The sequence below is a fragment of the Arachis duranensis genome, chromosome 9 (assembly GCF_000817695.3).
Source record: "Arachis duranensis cultivar V14167 chromosome 9, aradu.V14167.gnm2.J7QH, whole genome shotgun sequence".
NCBI lineage: Eukaryota > Viridiplantae > Streptophyta > Magnoliopsida > Fabales > Fabaceae > Arachis > Arachis duranensis.
Window position 1 is genome coordinate 84096198 of NC_029780.3, and position 20092 is coordinate 84116289.

The window sequence follows — 20092 nt, forward strand, 5'->3', positions numbered from 1 at the left end:
CGACCAACTTCAACAGCAAATTATTAACAACAGCTGAACCACACATTCTATTCCATATACACAATCCATCAATTATACATCAGTCCATTCCTATCTTAAGGTCTTTTAGCCTGAGTTTTCACGTGACATTAAATGTTAACTACGAGAAACCAAAACCATTCCTTCGTACGGAATCAAAATATTCAAAGCTCTGGAGAAGCTTTCTGACTGAGCTATCGAAGAAGAAAACGTCCAGAATCGTCTTTGTCTCCTAAAATTCTCGTTGGCCAAATCCAAAGAAAAGATGAGCTACGTCATTGTCAACTTCCACTAATCAAAAATGGTGTCAACGTGTAAAGGAGGAGGTTACGAATACTTTCACCGAATTAGATTTTTGATTGGAGTTACAGATTGCAAAAAATCGAAGCCGAAAATTTGGAGGGATTTACGTTCTCACGCTTCTCTCTCGGTCACTTTTCTCTCTCGCCACTCCTTCCTTCATATACTATATATATGTATATGGCGGTTCACAATCATAACTAGATATTTCATATGTGTATACACATACAATAGCTTTCCTTAAGTAAATGGCTGCCGCCTTATACTATGATATATATATACACACACGTAACCTAATGCATAATGATAATAATAATAATATATATGTAACCTAATGTAAAATATAAACCACCTTTTGTTTTCTATGATTTATAATTAATAATAGTAATAATAATACTAACAATAGTAATGATGGTAATTTAATAATAACAATAAATGTAATAATAGTAATAATAATAGTAATACAATGAATATAATATATATCAACTTATAATGCAATTTAATACTTACGGTAAGTATATATAACAATAATAATAATAATAATAATAATAATAATAATATAAATTTAATTAAATTTAAATTATTATAAAATTAGTTTAATTATTGATAATAAAAATAATTTTCTAAAAATAAGGAACTCTAATTTTATAAAATAAATTATAACTTATTTATATTTATATTTTTAAAATTGAGGGTTGCTACAATAGCAGTAGACCCATTTAAAGTAGAGGCGGTAATGAATTGGGGGCGACCAACCTCAGTAACTGAGATAAGGAGTTTTCTTGGTTTAGCTGGCTATTACCGAAGATTCATCAAAGGCTTTTTTCCAAATAGCTTTGCCGTTGACAAAGTTAACCCGCAAGGACGCGCCATTTGTTTGGACTCCCGAGTGTGAGGAGAGCTTTCAGGGTTGAAGCAAAAGTTGACCACCGTGCCTGTGTTGGTATTACCTAAGCCAAATGAGTCATTCGAGGTGTACTGTGATGCCTCACTAAAGGGTCTAGGGTATGTGCTGATGCAGCATCGTAATGTGGTGGCGTATGCCTCACGTCAGTTGAGACCTCATGAAGTTAATTACCCTACGCACGATTTGGAGCTTGCTGCGGTTATGTTTACGCTAAAGGTGTGGAGTCATTACCTCTATGGGGATAAGTTCCAAGTTTTCTCTAATCACATGAGCTTGAAATATCTCTTTGATCAGAAGGACTACGACTTTGAGTTGAATTACCATCCAAGTAAAGCGAATGTAGTGATGGATGTGTTGAGTCGGAAGTCGTTGTATGCTGCTTGGATGATGCTTCGAGAAGAGGAGTTGCTCAAGGAATTCGAGAGTCTGAAGATTGGTGTTCAAGAAGTGTCTGAAACTTTGTGTTTGATTTGATTACGGATCTCAAGTGATTTTAAATCCGAACTCCTAATGGCGTATGAAAATGATGACGTGTTACCGAAGGTGTTATCAGTTATCAAGCAAGGGAAGTAGTGGAGAGTGTCGGAGGATCAAGATGGGTTATGGAGATTCAAAAGTAGGATCATTGTGATGGATGTTGGCATACTGCGGCAAGGTATCTTAAAGGAAGCACACAAAAGCGGATTTTCTATTCACTCGGGGAGTACTAAGATGTACCATGATCTAAAGGCAATGTTTTGGTGGCCAAGTATGAAGAATGATGTGGCAGAATATGTTTCAAAGTGCTTAACCTGTTAGAAAGTAAAGATCGAACATCAGAGACCTTCCAGGACGTTGCAACCTTTAGAGGTTCCACAATGGAAGTAGGAAAGCATTGCGATGGACTTTGTGTCAGGATTGCCAAGGACTAGGGCCGATTTTGATGCTATCTGGGTGATTGGGGACCGATTGACGAAGTCAGCTCACTTTTTACCTATTCGGATGACTTACACCCTTGAGGAGCTAACCCGGTTCTACATAAAGGAGATTGTGAGACTTCGTGGTGTACCTGCTACTATAGTCTCTGATAGAGATCCTCGTTTCACTTCAAGATTTTGGGGTGAATTTGCAAAAGCTTTCGGAACCCGATTAAGTTTGAGCACAGCTTACCATCCTCAAACAGATGGTCAATCTGAGAGGAAGATCCAAACCTTAGAGGATATGTTGAGGGCTTGTGTTTTGGACCAGCCGGCAAGCTAGGATCGATATATGCCACTAGTGAAGTTTGCATACAATAATAGCTACCATGCGAGCATCGGAATGGCTCCGTATGAGGCCCTGTATGGGAGAAAATGCCAATCTCCGCTATGCTGGTATGAAGCTGGGGAGAAAGGCTTGTTGGGACTGGAGATGATAGCTGAGACCACTGAACAAGTAAAAAAAAATCTGAGATAGGATGCTTGCTGCACAGAGTCGTCAGAAAAGTTACGCCGATCAGAGGCGAAAGCCCTTGGAATTTGAGGAAGGAGACCATGTTTTCCTTAAAGTTACTCCAACCATAGGAGTAGGTAGGGCAATTAAAGCGAAGAAGCTGAATCCTCGCTATATTGGTCCGTTTCAGATCCTGGAGAGGGTCAGATTGGTGGCGTATCGAATGGCTCTACCACCCCACCTTTCAAACCTGCACGATGTATTTCACGTGTCGAAGCATCGGAAGTATACTCCTGATGCTAGTCATGTATTAGAACCAGAATCGATTCAGTTAAAAGAAGATTTGACACTTCCGGTGGCTCCGGTCAGAATTGACGATACTAGTATCAAACAGTTGCATAGAAAAGAGGTTTCGTTAGTCAAAGTGGCATGGAGCCGAGACGATATTGAGGAGCACACTTGGAAACTTGAGTCAGAGATGCGAACTGATTACCCGCACTTATTCTCAGGTAATTGAATTCAAATTTTGTGGGCAAAATTCCCAATTAGGTGGGTAGAATGTAAAACCCGGTTAATTAATAACTAATTAACCCATAAATGAGAATTTATTCTAGAAAGCCAAAAATGTGATTTTTATGGCTTAATATGATAAAGGAGGTTGAAATGAGAATTTTGATACTAATTTTATAGAAATCGGCCCAAGATTGGACCAAACGGGACAAACCAGCAATCTCTCTCCTCACTAAACACTTAAACACGCTGAAATGGAGTAAGAATGGGGGAAGAACACTCTTCCAAAGTTCTAACCCTTGTTTGATCTTCAAACCACCATAACTTTTGATCCGAAGCTCCGATTACCTCACCGTTTGCAGCCACGCGTTCACCGCAACTAGCTCTACAAACCCCACTACTTTGTTCTTGAGGTAAGCCACAATTTTAGTTCATTTCCTCAGCCCTTAAATTCGAATTTTTGGGTAAAAAGTGTTGAGATTTTGGGCTCTTTGATGTTATAGGGTCCAACTAGCTTGAAGAAAAAGATTAATCTTGTTTTCTTGATCCTTGGGTGTGTTAAGATTCTCAACCCTAGTGGCATTTGTTAGTTTATGATGCTTGGGTATTAAATTGTTCTGTTTGGGTAGGATCATTGTGGCTTAGGTAGTGTGTATGTGAATATTGAAACTTGATTGAGATTTTTGGAAAGCTTGGAAAAGGACTTTGGTGTGCTAAAAATCTATTCTTGGAGGTGTTGAAGCCTTGAGAGCTTGTTGAAAAGTGATTTGGAAGTGCTCCGGGTTGAGCGGGAAAATTGGCTAAGGTATGGTCTTAGGTTTCTGTATCTAAAATGTTATGTGGTGTGAAAATTTAGGCTAGAAGCCCTAAGATAGGAATTGAATTGTTGATGTTGTTGAATTGTTGAGATACATTGTGTGGTCATATATGTGATTATAAATATTGATATTTTGGTGGTATGATGCATGAGAGATATGTATATTTTGATATATATTTGATGATTTGTTAAGGTTGAATTGTGGGGCAAACCATGTTGATAGTGTTGTTAGAAATTGAGATGAGGAATAATATATGCCATGATAATGTGTTTGAAATTGAATTATTTGATTGAGATGGGTTAATATGGTGGAATGGTGGTTGTGAACTTGATGAAAATGTTAATGTATGAGTTGAGGAGGCTTGAGGTTGATTTTTGGCATGTTTTGGTTAACTTTGAAAAGGGTTGGAATTGGTTTGTTTTGAAAATGGTACTTTGTGTTTTGTATGAAAATGTGATTTTTGGGCATACTTTGACGAAGCATAACTTGGACTCCGGATCTCCAATTTGTGCCAAACTTATTTAGAAATGAAATTGGATCCGGGATGCGTATGCCATTCGAAGAACGGATGAAAAATGATTTGTAACTGTGAGTTCTGTAGCTTTTAACTTAGAAAAGTTTTTGGCAGAACATACACCCACGCGTAAGCGTGACCGACGCGTACGCGTCATTTTCACTATCCACGCATGCGCTTGGCTGACGCGTACGCGTCGATGTGCTATTCCAATTGCCCAGCCAAATTTCTAAGAGTTGTGCGAGAATTGCACTAGCTTTGTGCGTGGGGCTCAAAATGCACCCATGCGTACACGTGGTTGACGCGTGGGTGTCACCTGGCTTTTCTCTCATCCACGCGCACGCATGGGCGACGCATACGCGTCGATGTATTTTTGGCTTTCCACGCATGCGCGTGGGTGACGCGCACGGGTGACCCTGTTTTCACCCTAATGTTGATTTTTGAGTTTTCAAAGCTAAATTTCATACTTCTAAGCCTTCGATCTCACAACTTATGTCTTGAATCATTATGATATGCCTAGCAATGCGAGGGAGCTAGGAAATGTGGTAACTTGTGAATGAAGAAAGAGGAGAATTAATGATCAATAATGATCAAAGATGATTGTATGAGATACGGAGGATGTCGGTGGAAGTGCTTAATGTACCATGAGCCGAAGGGCTGTATTTGTTAATGAATTGGCTGGTTATGGATTGAATCATGAGTCAGATGGCTGAGTTATTGCCAAATTACGGCGAAGCCATTAATGAATTATGGCTGAGTATGATTGCATATATGCTTATTGAATGAAATGTGAATTGTTGTACTTTCACTATCTGAGATACGGGTTTTCCTGGGAGAAAGCAGTGGCTAGCCACCACGTGCTCTAGATAGAGACTCGATACTCTACTGACCCTATGTCATAAGTGTGGTCGGACACTGTGAAAGTTCCGGATGAGCTCGCCCCCGTGAATATACACCAGTGAGGGTGTTGGATATGAATTATGAATTATGTTGAGTATAACTCGAATTGGTGATGCACGACAGAGGGACAGTTCAATGGTTAGCTACCAGGACTTGTCGGGTTGGCTTTATAACCGACAGATGGGACTCATCAGCCATTAGGACAGGCATTCATCATATGCATATTATGTGAATTATTTGGAATTGCCTAATTGACTGCATATTACTTGCTAATTGTCTAAATGTCGTATCTGTTTCCTATTTGTATATCTCCTTGTCTGATATAATTGTGTTTGCCATATATATTACTGCTGGCGGTTGAGAGGTCTGTAGAAATTAGAAAGGGAAATGTTAGTTAGACTGAAGATCTTTAGTCAGTTGCCATTTATGGTTTAGTCTGTTTATAAGCTTTGATTTATCTGTTGGAAGTTCTAGAATTACCTTCCGCTTTCCGAGGACATTATAGTTAGATATGTGGACACTGTTACCATACTGAAAACCTCCGATTCTCATCCATGCGGATTTTGTGATTTTCAAATGCAGGTCGTGAGGCTTCTCGCTGAGGCATGCTGGAGACTTCTGGATTAGTGAAGATCCTTGGTTCTCAGGACTTTATTTTGGTTTTATGTTTTTGCTTAGATACTTTTTTCTCCACTAAATAATATATACCGTGTTGACTTCTCTTAGAGGTTGTCTTGGAGAACAGGCTTTGTTTTTGTCCCTTGTGCTTTCCTTGGGGTCCTTTGGTTTTTATTCTCGCGTTAGTTTACTCCCTTTCTCTTCAAAGGCTCCTAGTTACAATCATTTTTCTTATTACTATACGTACTAAATTTTATTTTAGAAGTTGTAATACCTTGTTATCTCTATTTTATGACTTAAGCATAAGACTCTGTATGGTAGGGTGTTACAAAATTGATCTCTTATCTTAAAAAATCCTATTGGTAAACTTTTGGTATTATAAAAGGAACTTTTTTCAAGAATTAAGTCGCATGTGTATTGTTCCACGTCAAATATTGACTTTTGCTTTGAGATATAGCATTTGGTTAGTCTTCGAAATTCTTTGCTTTTAATCACTTTTGATGTCACCGCTTGATCAAATTGAGAATCTCTTGATTTCGCCTAACTATGGAGTATGAAGCTTATGATTGACGTGAAAAAATAACCTAGCTTCTCAATTTGTTACTTTTTTTGAGGATGTTATAAAAATAAAAAACGTGTAATACTTTGGATGATATATGGGCAGAACAGCTATATAGGAGTAAAAATTTCTTTCCTTTTAATAAATTTGTAAAGTTGAATCTTTAAATGATGCAAATTCTAAATATATTACAAGCTAAATTATAAATATAAGCAACGAATGCATGGTTTAGTCATACCGTAGACTTATTCTTCATTTCTTAATGCAGATTTCTAAAATACTGTAGTTCTCTTGGAGAATTAATATTGCAATGTATCAAAATGAAAAATGGGCATCAGTTCCAAGAGTTCTCAAAGGCAAATTTAATTGTCTTTTATTTGGTAAGCCTTTTAATTAAGGATCACTGCCCATTTTTTTCATGTTTTCTTACTTGCATGATTCATTCTATTGTCTTATATATAACTTTCTTTGGTTTAATGATTTGTAGAAAAGTCAAAGTTCAGGTTCGTCATGCTCTACACAGCTCATACCTGCTACGTTAAAATGTTAATATGCATGAAAAAAAAAACTGATGTGAATTTACATTATTGTTTGATCTTATAATTTTTATTTATATTTTCTTTTATTTATCAAACCCATAAACTCATAATTTTTATTTATATTTTCTTTTATTTTGTCGTTGCAGGATACGAACTTCATCATATCCACCTTCTTGAATCTTGATTTAATTTTTGTCGATTCTCAAATTAAAAAATATCTTACTTATATGTTGTTTTCATTTTAAATTATTGATACCTTTGGAATTTATTTAATTCATAAACTAATGATGTGTAAGCAAAATTTTACTTAGAGATGATAATTTAAATAGTTTTCAGTAGTAATTAACATGAAAATGACGAGTGTTGCTACTAGATCAATGATTATGTTTTTAGTATAAGTAAAAATAAGATGTACTTGATTTGGCCATATAAACTAATGGAGAAATAAAAGCAAGCATAATAAAAAGATTCAACCTAAGTAGTCAAAGTGGAATAGTGCTTTAGCTATTATTTCAAATAAAATGTACCAAAGTAGCTTAGGGTTAAATTTTACTGCACATATATATGAGTTATAAAGTCTTGCAAAAATGGTGAAAAGTTTTAGGGATACGGATGATAAGATGAATGAATGGATACATAAACAAGATAAGGATGGGGTAGTGCTTTTCTTAAATATTTTTAGTTTTGTTATCTACTTTGGTGACACTTTTTATACTATTTTTTTATCTTTAGGAGATACATTATTAAAATTGAAGTATATACCTTGAGCATTGGTTTTTTCACTGATTGAGGAAACTCATAGTAATCTGTATGGCAACGCTCATGTGAGGTTGTGTAAAATTTTGTTTAACTTGTTTCATGTGAGGATAAGTGTGTGCTTAGAGGTTCATAATCAACTTTCAATAACTAAAAGTATTAGAGGTGCAAAAAAAAGAAAGATTACAACTTAGTAGGAGTATTAACTTCACATATTCAATGAGTTCACTAATAATTCAATTATGTATTTTGTTTATACGTATGGGCTTATAACATGATCCCATTTTAGTTTGTATTGTAACACTTTTACTAACAGAATGTCACAAGAAAATTACGTTATTCTGATAGTGTGGATATTACGACAATTCTCATATATTTAATAATAGAATAGGAGTCTTTGACTCGAAACCATATCACTGTTTTCTTTAAAAAATCAAAAAGATATTTTTTCTTAATCAAATATGCATATACAACCAAATTCAATCACAATCCTTATATATATATATATATATATACAAACACACACACAAATATACAATACAATAGATGCACAGAAGGAACTCTTTAAACTCTTCATCCGTCCTAAAAAAGAAAATCTATAAGGGGTGAGAACATTGTCCTCGCAGGTTCTCAGTAGAGAGTTTTTAAGAATTGTCATAAGAGGATATGTATAAGAAAGGAATTGATTTCAATTATAGTGATTATCGCTCGTCTTATTAATCTAATCAAAATATTAATAATTAATTATCCAGAAACACAAACTTCACTTCTTTAGGTATAAGAATTTCAAAACTTAATTAATATCCCATAACATAATCCAATATGGCCTCCGGCCTAACATATAATCAAATTGAATTACAGTCTCCGACTCAAATCAAATCAAATCACGGCCTCCGACCCAACTCAAATCAAATCACCATCAAAACTCAGTCTCAAAACATAATTAATTACCGACATCAAACGGTACAAGACAAATGCAATCAAAAAACAATTACAGCTAGTACCACATCAAAAACAACCCTCAGCGTCACCATCACCAGCATAAGAGATCTCTCAAATAGAGAAGCCAAATACAAGATGCATACCCAAACAATATACACAAATGCAAATGATGCATGCCTGTCCTACTAGCCATGAGCTCACATGTTGGTTAAACTGCCAGAATCCGACACATCCGATAGCTAATCCGTACATGGTCTCTCAACACGAAGGGAATCCTTAACCTTCCAGAAGAGAATCCTCAACCTCCCAATCAGAGAGATACTATGATGTAATGGTAGAAAATCCTCAACCTGACCCATTCATACCACAACCAGAAATAAATCGAAGAGAATCCTCAACCTTCTTTATTCAATTTCCTGATGTAACAAGAGAGGGAATCCTCAACTCCACTTGTCCACCGCAACAAGAGAGGGAATCCTCAACCTCCGCTTGTCTATCACAGCAGGAGAGAAAAGTCCCAATCTCAACTTGCCTGTACGTGAGAGGGACAAAACTACTGTCCTCACCATATCAATCTAAAACTCATTTCAATCCAACATAGTCAAACATAACCAAAATTAGCATTAACAATACAGAATTGAACCGAAGGGAATCCTCAACCTTCTATCTAACTTTTCGATGCGACAAGCGAGAGAATCTTCAACCTCAAGCTTGTCCACTGTAACAAGAGAGGGAATCGTCAATCTCATCTTTAATTCAGATCAATTTAATATAACTCGTTTTCACCAAATCAAAAAGTCACAAACTCGATAATCCATTCTTCAATTCCATTTGAAATCCCCAAAAGCATAACTTTCAAATTTTGAAATAATTACATAAAGTCCACTTTCAACTTCATTCTCAAGTTCAATAATTTTCCGAGACCCAAAAATCATCTTTCTTTACTATTCAAATTCAAATATAAGTAAATTTACCAAAACTCCTCAAAAGATAATTCTTAAATCAAACTCAAAACATAAGTCTTTTCATAAATAAATAAAACTCAAAACATAATTAATTCTTTTCTTAATAAATCAAACTCAAGATGTAATACTTTCTTAATAAATCAAAATTGAATAATAATTTTTAAATACAATCTTTCTAAATAATCACTTTAAACTAAATCTCCAATTTTTAAAAAAATTTCGGCAGCATCTCCTTTAAAATTCGGACTTTGCGACCCATCAAGGATCCCAACCAAATCAAACCAAACATCTCTCAATAATTCATATCACTTTCAATAAACCATTATCACACCAATAGCATGCAAGTCAAGGAAATCTACAAAATCCATAATTCAATCAACCAATCTAATCAATCCCAATTTAAACCAACTTTAACACCATTAATCAATAATTCAGAATTCTTAGCCTTCTCAAACAGTTTCAAACCAAACCATTCCTCAATATAAATATATATAAACTAGATTCCCAACGAAACTCATTTCTCAATAAATATACCAATTAGATTTTCAAATCAAGATTTCATTAACTATCACAACACTAACTCAATCAATAAAGAATTCAATCAAGTAAATAATCACATTCTTTCAAAATAACTCCGTCAATTCATAACACTCACATAATCACCAAAAATATAACTTTTCCATCAATATCAACTTATAAAAATTCTTAACAATTAAATGAGTTTAAGGAAAGTGTTCCTACCTTAATTGTGACTCAACTACACAATAAAATTCTTTTTCTCTCAGCCCGCAATAGTGACGGCCAGAACCATAGCTCCATACTGCTCTGCAACAACAACCGCAACTCCAAACACGACATACAACAACCGGTAGTTGATCCTATTACAATAACATCACAAAACCTCAGTAATGCATAACAGAACAACAATTAAAAGAGTTTTTGGAGTAAGGACAACTTACTGTACTAAAAGGAATAAAGGATATGGGGCAACAGCAACTCCGACGGTGCTTCCAGCAACTTCAGTGCCGTTCTCCAACAGCCAGGCACGGTGGTGAGGTTTTCTCCTCCTCCGACAGCGACACCCATGGCGGCGATCCTTCCTGTTCTCTCTCTCCCATTTGAGCTCCTCTTCCTGGCAACTCCAACCATGGTAGCGGCAGCGCAGCAGCTCAAAATGGCAAGTAGCGGTGGCAGAGGAAGCTTCTGTAGTGATGATGATGTAGCTAGGCGCGGTTCTAGCTCTCTCCTTGCGTGTCTCCTCTCTACTCGAACGTCTTCTCTCTCTTGGCAAACCTCCATTGACGGTAACGATGGAATGGTGGTGGTTACTAGCGCGATGGCGACGACTGGACGCAGCTCCTTTGGCTCACGTTTTCTCCTTCCTTCTCTCGGCGAAAGCAACGCAAACTCGTCGCTCCATGGATGACAGCGACGAGGTGCAAGCTCTCTCTCTCTGGTTCAGCGGTGAAGCTTCGACGGTAAAGCATGGCAGCGACAACTCCTTCCTCCAACCCAATGACGACGCGACGGCAGCCCAAGCCCTACCGGTGACGCGCCTCCCTCTCTTTCTCTCTTCTTTCTATGTGTGTGTGTGTTACGGTGAGAAAGGGGTGGGGCGAGGGTGACGGCATTAAGTGAGGGAGTGTTTGAGTATGTGGGTGTATTGGGGTTAGGGTTTTGATTCGGAGAAAAAGGTGAGGGAAAGTTGGTAATTTCTAATAAAAATAGGAGTAATGTAGTAATTAAAAATCAATTTTAATCCAACAAAATTATCTTTAAAGAAAATACTATTTATTCATCAAATTATAATTTATTCTCAAATAAATATTCTAATTCAAAAATTAGAGATAATGAAATTAATTTTCTTTTATTCATAGATTAAAGTTCAAAGTCTAAATATTTAAATTAAAGAGTATAAAATTCTCATTGTTTATCTATTACTAAGACTTTAAATTGTAATTATGAAATTATCTAATTTATATATAAAATTTTTTGAAAAATAAATAACTTATTATTTAATTTTCAAAAATTTAGTATCTATATATCAATTATATACATATATGGATATATCATGATGAATTATCATAGTATGTTAATATAACATATATCTCTCAATGAGTTCTATGAAAAACACAAATCTAAATCTAACACAAATTTATCGTTGCCAAAAGTTATTCCAAATAACAACATAATATTCAAAATTCGTAAGCTGTTACAAGATTACACTACAAAAAAAATTATATTTATAATAAAAAAATTGTTAAAAAAATCTGAATTTTGAAACAAAAGAAATTTATAACAAAAAAATATTGTTGTAGTATGTCCTATTACAAAAAAATTTTGTAACAAAAAATAAAACTGTTACAATATAAAATAATATTTTTTAACAAATTTTTTTAATATAAAACCAAAATTTATTACAAAAGTGATATTTTTACCTTTAAAATATTTTTTGTAACAACATATTTTTTTTATCATAAATTTTTGTTACAAAATATAACTTAATTTTATAACATGTTTTCTTTAGTTACAAAAGAACACCATTTATTTTGTAACAATTTTTTTAATATAAATTATCTTTTTAATTAACGATATATTAACTAATTTATTGAGCAAGTCAACATTTATATAATATGTAATAACATAGATAATTCAAACATACTTCATTTAACTAACATTGTTTTAAAACAAGATAACATTAGTGCCTATTTGATTAGTTCGACAAGATATATTTCTTTCACAAGTTCAACCAAAATTTAAAAGTCTAACATAGATTAGTGTCTCTATGAAACAAAATATTCTTGAGTCTTTTAGGTAGTATGTTGTCACCATTTTAGCACTCTTGTAAATGAAAAAACCAAAACAAAAATTAGAAACAAGATATAACCACTACAACAAAACAGCACAGCGGCGGCGATTTTTTTGGGAGGTTGCAGCGGTTATAACCGCCGCTAGAATCGGCTCCCGGCGATGAGCAAAACGCGGCTAGCTCAACCGTCGGCACAGCAGCGGTGACGGTTTTGAAGAACCACGGGAATAACCGCCGCCAGAATCACTTGGATAATCGCGGCAGTTTAAAACCGCCACTATACGCGTGAACCAAGCAGAATAAGTGTATGGCGGAGGTTGTCAACCGCCGCAAAATTCAAAATTTTAATTACTGTTGAACATTCACGCAGTTATGAACTGCCGCTAAAAAGTTGACAGGAACTTCTAACATGAATTTCGCGGCAGTTGCAGCATGTTTTTTTTTAAAAAAAATAAACAAATTTATATATAAGCTACTTCCTAATGCTTCAATCCTAATAAGAAAAATAACTACTATAAATATTGAAATCTACAACTCAAAGTAAAATAGACATATCGACCAAAATAATATGAACATTGCATTTCAAAATATAATATATATTTAATAAGTCTTACAAATAATGCAATTCTAAAATTGAATTAGAAAAGAATTTTGCTTCTAATATTTAACTAAACTAAAAGCCTAAAATAAACAGTTACTTTATAATAAAAGTCTTCAGTCATTTCAATTATAAAATTTTACAACCACTTCATAGAATAGTAGAAGATGGTCTTGTCTCTATTGGAGAGTCTGCAACTTAGGATTAAAAATAAATTAAAATATGTTCGAATAAAAAGAAAGACCATTAAATAATTTAAGTCTAACATAAAAGGCATAAGCCATCCACACAAATTAGAAAAATGAACAACAATAACTAAATCATTATTTTACTAAATCATGCACAATGAAAGATTCATGAAAAAAACCAATATATTACTTACCCCATTATTCGTAGCTGTAGGAAAGTCATGTGATACTTTTTCACCAAAACAATGATTAATGAAATATGTCACCTGGGCTTGTAATAAGGAAATTGTTGTTTTATTCTCATGTAATTCTACTTCCATAGAGCGAACTTTAGCCATATCAAAGTCATGATTGCATGAAAAAGATACCCTTCTTAAACTTTAGAAGATTTCATGACTTGGGATGGACAAACACCAAATCCTAAACCTCTAACACGACCCGGGTGTCCTTTTCCAAATAACTTGATATATGCATCATTAGTAGAACTCTCATTAGCTTGAAGCAAAGTTAATTGTTTCTATGATAAAAATTTGAGAAATATATCATCATTAGAATAATCTCCAGCATTATTAACAAACAAAGCCAAAATAAAGTGAAAGTGCTTACACTTTTCTCTCTAGCCTCATCATTAACAAAAGATCCATTCTTCTTCTTATGACTAATTGGATACATTTCAGTTCTAGTAAAAACTCTTTTGTTTGCAGTTTCCTATCAATTCAATAAATGAGAATTCAATTTCAACACATGTAAAAATTAAATAACATAATATTATCCTGATAAGGACTCAATCACAAACCAACCCGTGTTTCTTCCTAGTAATTGTCTTGGATCCGAGTGTATGAAGAATTGTTTGTTTTTCTCGATTACTTGCATTTTTCTCACACATTTCCTACACATGAAAATTCAATTAGCAACTTGTCAATATAAAGTGAAATATAAAATGTGTGTTCATACAATTACCTGAGTTCTGGACCTTAATCTATAATCAATAAAAGTTGCCCATTGCTCCAAGCTGACTCCAACTCCTTTTGGACACAATGCTATATTTTGGTCTCTAGTAAGGTTTCATTATAATTGTCATTAAACAATTTGCATCTATCATCTTTTTATTTCCTGCCAAAATTTTGTAGTATGTACTTTTTTTGCTGTCTATCATCAACTTTAAAGAATCTCTACATAGTATAAACATAAAATAATTAACCTGAATAATTGTAACATAGACATACAGATAAAATTATTTAAACTTATTAATAACTAAAATTGGAACATAATTCACAAAAATGTTCATAGACTCATGCTATGCCCAATTGCCAATCTGAGATGCAAAAAATTTGTCACTTCAAGGTTCGGTCTAACATTCAGTTGTTGTAAAAATAAAAAATAGTACCCAAAAATATCATATTAGAATTGCTCTAATAATTAACCAGGAATTCAAACAATACCAGCTATTTTAATTTATATCTATAAAATAATAAGTGAATCAATCTTAAAAATAAAAAATATTATTTCTCTTTTATTTTTAGTATTCGCTAGCTAAATCTTTAATTTTCTCTAACAAATATAATAATAAATAAAAAATAATTTAACTAATATATACTTTAAAAACACTTGATAAAATTACTAATTAAAAAAATAAAAAAAGGGTAATACCCATCACCAACCAACTTTGATGAGGATGTCTCCATTAAACTTCGCAGTTAGCATAATACTAATTGTTTTAGTCATATTCGCTATGTAAAGTTGAATGGTCTATGCTTCAATAGACTAATGCTTGTTGTTCTCTGCATGGAGTCTCTGCATCATATGATCTATTGAAGCATATAGTAAAATATCAATAAAGAAGGTGCTCAACAGAGAACATAGAAGAGAAGTAGGGGATAGGAAATTAGCTATTTTAAGTTTATACAAAGAATTACTTTCATCTATCTTATTTGAATACTAATGAACTATTTTAGTTTATAAAAGTTTGTAAAAACTAAATGACTCACATATGTATATATAAAGAGGCACGAAACTAACAAATAATTGTATAATGAATAAAGCCTTTTGGACCTCTAAATGTATGTGCATGTGTTCTGTTTCTAATCAAAGAAAAGCATGTAAAGTAATAATAAAAAACATGAAACTAAAGATAGCGCAGAAATCACTTCTTTAAACCTTGAATCATTTTAATTACTCTTCCTAAGATCTCATAATGTCAATCTTCCTTACCAATAAATACATCAATAGAAAATAGGGCTAGCATTGATAACAAAATAAATAATCCATTTTTGCTAACTTTAATTATCAATATTCATCAACAAAATTTGACAAATCTTAAAATACTAATGAATCCATAATTTTATCCATCTTATTTGAGTACTCATAAACTATTTTAGTTTATAAAAGTTTATAAAAGCTAAATAACTCACATATGTATATATAAAGAGGCATGAAACTAACAAATAACTGTATAATGAATCAAGTCTTTTGGACCTCTAAATGTGTGTGTATGTGTTCTGTTTCTAATCAAAGAAAAATATGTAAAGTAATAATAAAAAACATGAAACTAAAGAAAGCACAGAAATCACTTCTTTAAGTCTTGAATCCTTTTAATTATGCTTCCTAAGATCCCATAATGTCAATCTTCCTTACCAACGAACACAACAATAGAAAACAGGGCTAGCATTCATAATAAAATAAATAATCCATTTTTGCTAACTTTAATTATCAATATTCATCAACAAAATTCGACAAATCTTAAAATACTAATGAATCCATAAGTTCATCCATCTTATTTGAGTACTCATGAATTATTTTAGTTTATAAAAGTTTGTAAAAGCTAAATGACTCACATATGTATATATAAAGAGGCACAAAACTAACAAATAATTGTATAATGAATCAAGCCTTTTGGACCTCTAAATGTGTGTGCATATGTTCTGTTTCTAATCAAAGAAAAGCATGTAAAGTAATAATAAAAAATACGAAACTAAAGAAAGTGCAGAAATCACTTCTTTAAATCTTGAATCCTTTTAATTACTCTTCCTAAGATCTCATAATATTAATCTTCCTTACCAATGAATACATCAATAGAAAACAGGGCTAGCATTTATAATAAAATAAATAATTCATTTTAGCTAACTTTAATTATCAATATTCATCAACAAAATTTGACAAATCTTAAAATACTAATAATTATTTCCTATGCCAAAGTTGGTCTTGACTCAATTTTGCTCCCTTTGCTAAGAATACCAGAGAGGATAATTATTTCAGCTTAAAACCTACAAAACCCAATTAATCAAACAAATCAAATACCTCTCTGATATGCGTGCATGGTGGTTTCTTTGGAGTATTATTATTCCATTGTAGTCAGATTCTACCTACAATCAGTTTTGGGTCTATTTCTTCTTGTGTTTTGTATCTCAAATTTTGCTTCTTTTTTATTTGTCATGATTATTGTTCTCTGCAGAATTTTTACTTTGCTCACAAATAAACAAACACACCCTCTCATCTTCTCTTAGTTGCTCATTTTACTTCATAATTTAGACCTCAATTAAGAACTAATTTAAATAGAAAATATAATCAAATATGCAACTCCGATCCCAATGATGAATTCATCAATGAAATTACACAAATTGAATACAAATCAAATCACATAAAGAGCTTCTTCAAGCGCAATACTTCATCGGACAATTTCCTGTTATCAGTTTCAAGCTACATTGTCTTCTAATTAACACATTATTAAGTAATAAGTACGAATTCCTCCTAATACCAAAAAAAGAAAGTACGAATTCCTCTTTACAATTTATATCCAATAAACCCCTAAATTCCTAATAGTAGAGAAGGAGACAGAGTAACCTTAAATTGCAAAAATTTGTACTTCCAGGAGAGAAATTCGTGCATTCTCAATGTGATGAAAAAGAAGGAGAAACAACTAGATAATAAGACAATGGGTTATCAGTGATTATTAACTAGAAGAAGGATAAAATTGAATCCTAAAAGAACAAAGAAAAACACAATTAGCTTACCAGGGACAGGAACGAATGCGCATGGTTTTGATAAGCCATGATTCCTTTCAGATTTTTGTTCTGCAGAAAGAGGTTTTGTTCACTAGAATTGGGGTTCTGGGCGCCGAGCTAGGTTTTGGAAGAATGTAGAACTAAGGTAATGGCGGATAGTGGGTAGTGGAGCTAGCGAGAAGTGCGAACGAAAGAGGAATTAGGCGGTTTAAGCATAGAATGGCACAAATTCCATAAACCGCCGTGGAGCAAAAATGATGGCCGCCGCCGGGTTTGTTCTTCAGAGGCGGGTTGCTCTCAACCGCTAGTATGTGAAATTAAGGTAGCAGCGACGGCGGTTCTAATTGACCGCTCCCCTAAAATAGCTGTTGGAATTAGGCTTCGTTGTAGTGAACACTAATTATAATTTTTTCCATTCACTTTTATTCAAAACTTTTAGAAAAATTTTGGCAGAATCTCCCCTAAAACTTAGATATTTTCACCATCTACAATTTCATAAAAAATAATCAATTCATCACTTATTTCTCAATCATTATAAAACCTAAATAATAAGTTCCATTAAAAAATACAAAGAGAAAGATAAAACAAGAGATACTAAAGTTGAACAATTACATCAGCTTGCATAATAGAGGAAGAATTTATAATACTTTTATGATTTGAATTTAATTTTCTTTTTCCAAAGAGAAAAAATACTTCCTTTAGAACATTATCTTTGGAATTCAATAAGCATACACTCTATATACATTTGGACCAACTACAAAAGCTTTTTCACTTTTTTATTGGAACAATTATTTTTTGGACCACAAATAACATCAGATAGTAATACAATATTGCAAAGATAACCAATCTGCTGGGCAAGCTCTACTTGAAAATTGCTCACGACAGCCTTGTTATCCAAGTTCAGTTTGGCTTCTCTACCTAAAACATGACTAGAAAAATCACTTTTAGCAGCCATTTATTTTGCTTTTAGCGGCAATAAAAATAGTCACTAATACTTTTACCGATAATTAGGCATTAGCCGTCTTATACTTTGTCACTAAAAGATTTCATCGGTAATTATATAAATTGCCGGTAAAACCATTTTAATGGTCGCAAAAAACTTATCACTTTTAGTGGCTATTTTTTGACAATTTTTATGGCCACTAAAAGTAATTGTACAATTGTAATGTTATTTACTTAGTTGCCATCGTTATTGCCACTAAAATCTTAAAGCATGTTTTAATTATATGATACTCATTATTTTTACATGGAAGTAACAATTTATTTTTTTTCCAAAGTTTCAAAATTATTTTTGTCAATAATTATTAATATTTGTGTATAATATAAATATATTAAAATTAATTACTACACAAAATGAATTATTTCATTAAATTCATAATATCAATAACAAATTTATAATTTGTACCAAATACAAAAAGTTACTGCTTGGATATGTGATGCCAGGGCATCTAGGCCAGTTTCACTGACCTTTTCTTTACTGTTTTAGGGTAGTTTCATGCATTTTCTTAGTGAATAAGGCAATACGTTAGTATTCACATTAACCTAGTTAACGTGAACACTAACGTGGAATGGTAAAGCTTGCAACGTTAATGAGAAAAGTGATCACCAATAACGCCTGCGAAGCCATCCAAAGCTCATGTTACTTGCCACGTTAACTAAGTTAACGTGGTAGTTAATGTAGAAGAAAAAAGAACTCCAACGTTAAGAGAAAAAGTGAACACCACTAACGTTGGAGAACTTGGCAATGATCCAAGTTAACGTGAACTCTAACGTGGAAGAGGAAAACAAAAGCCAACATTAGTGACACTCACTTTTGTCACTAACGTTGGACCAACTTGCATTGCCTACGTTAACTTTCACGTTAAGGCTAGTAACATGAAAGTTAACGTGGAATTGAGATCAAAGAGCCAACATTAGTGACACTCACTTTTGTCACTAACGTTGGAGGATGGCTTCACTACTACGTTAAGAGCCACGTTAACTTAGTTAACGTGAGTTCCAACATAGAGAATGTGGCATTTGGAGCGCTAGTGACAAAGGTGAGTGTCACTACTCAGTAACGCTCTCGAAGGTGGATCACACCTACGTTAAGAGTCACGTTAGCTATACTAACGTGGACTCTAATGTAGGAACAAAGGGGCACTAAGCAACGTTAATGGGAAAGTGATTCCCATTAACGTTCGCGAAGGGGTATAAGCCAACGTTATTGGGAAAAGTGAGTCCCAATAACGTTGGCCAAACATTGAAAAGGCAACGTTAGTGGTCACGTTAAGACCATTAACGTCAGATTTAACGTGGGTATATAAGGTTGGAACGTTAGTGGAAAAAGTGAAAGTGGTGCACGAAATTGCAATCACACTTTTGCAATCCCGCACAACTAACCAGCAAGTGTACTGGGTCGTCCAAGTAATACCTTGCGTGAGCAAGGGTCGATCCCACAGAGATTGTCGGCTTGAAGCAAGCTATGGTTATCTTGTAAATCTTAGTCAGGATATCAGAAATTATCAGGATTGATTGTGAAAAGCAAAAGAACATGAAATGATTACTTGTTTTGCAGTAATGGAGAATAGGTTGAGGTTTGGAGATGCTCCATCTTCTGAATCTCTGCTTTCCTACTGTCTTCTTCTTCAAACACGCAAGTCTCCTTCCATGGCAAGCTGTATGTAGGGTTTCACCGTTGTCAATGGCTACCTCCCATCCTCTCAGTGAAAGCGATTGCATATGCTCTGTCACAGCATAG

The 20092-nt window shown here is 33.8% G+C and overlaps 2 protein-coding genes across 2 annotated transcripts; one reads left to right on the forward strand and one right to left on the reverse strand.

The window, feature by feature from the left end:
* The first annotated feature begins 2524 nt into the window (after positions 1 to 2524).
* LOC107466037 (uncharacterized) lies at positions 2525 to 3152 on the forward strand. Its single transcript, XM_016085015.1, has 2 exons — positions 2525 to 2638; positions 2826 to 3152. The coding sequence occupies exons 1-2, from the start codon at positions 2525 to 2527 to the stop codon at positions 3150 to 3152; spliced, it is 441 nt and encodes a 146-aa protein (XP_015940501.1).
* Positions 3153 to 13724: 10572 nt separating this feature from the next.
* LOC107466041 (uncharacterized) lies at positions 13725 to 15076 on the reverse strand. Its single transcript, XM_021131950.2, has 6 exons — positions 15017 to 15076; positions 14489 to 14523; positions 14312 to 14405; positions 14148 to 14240; positions 13958 to 14059; positions 13725 to 13868 (listed from the first exon to the last, which is right to left on the reverse strand). The coding sequence occupies exons 1-6, from the start codon at positions 15074 to 15076 to the stop codon at positions 13725 to 13727; spliced, it is 528 nt and encodes a 175-aa protein (XP_020987609.1).
* Between the last annotated feature and the right edge of the window lie 5016 nt (positions 15077 to 20092).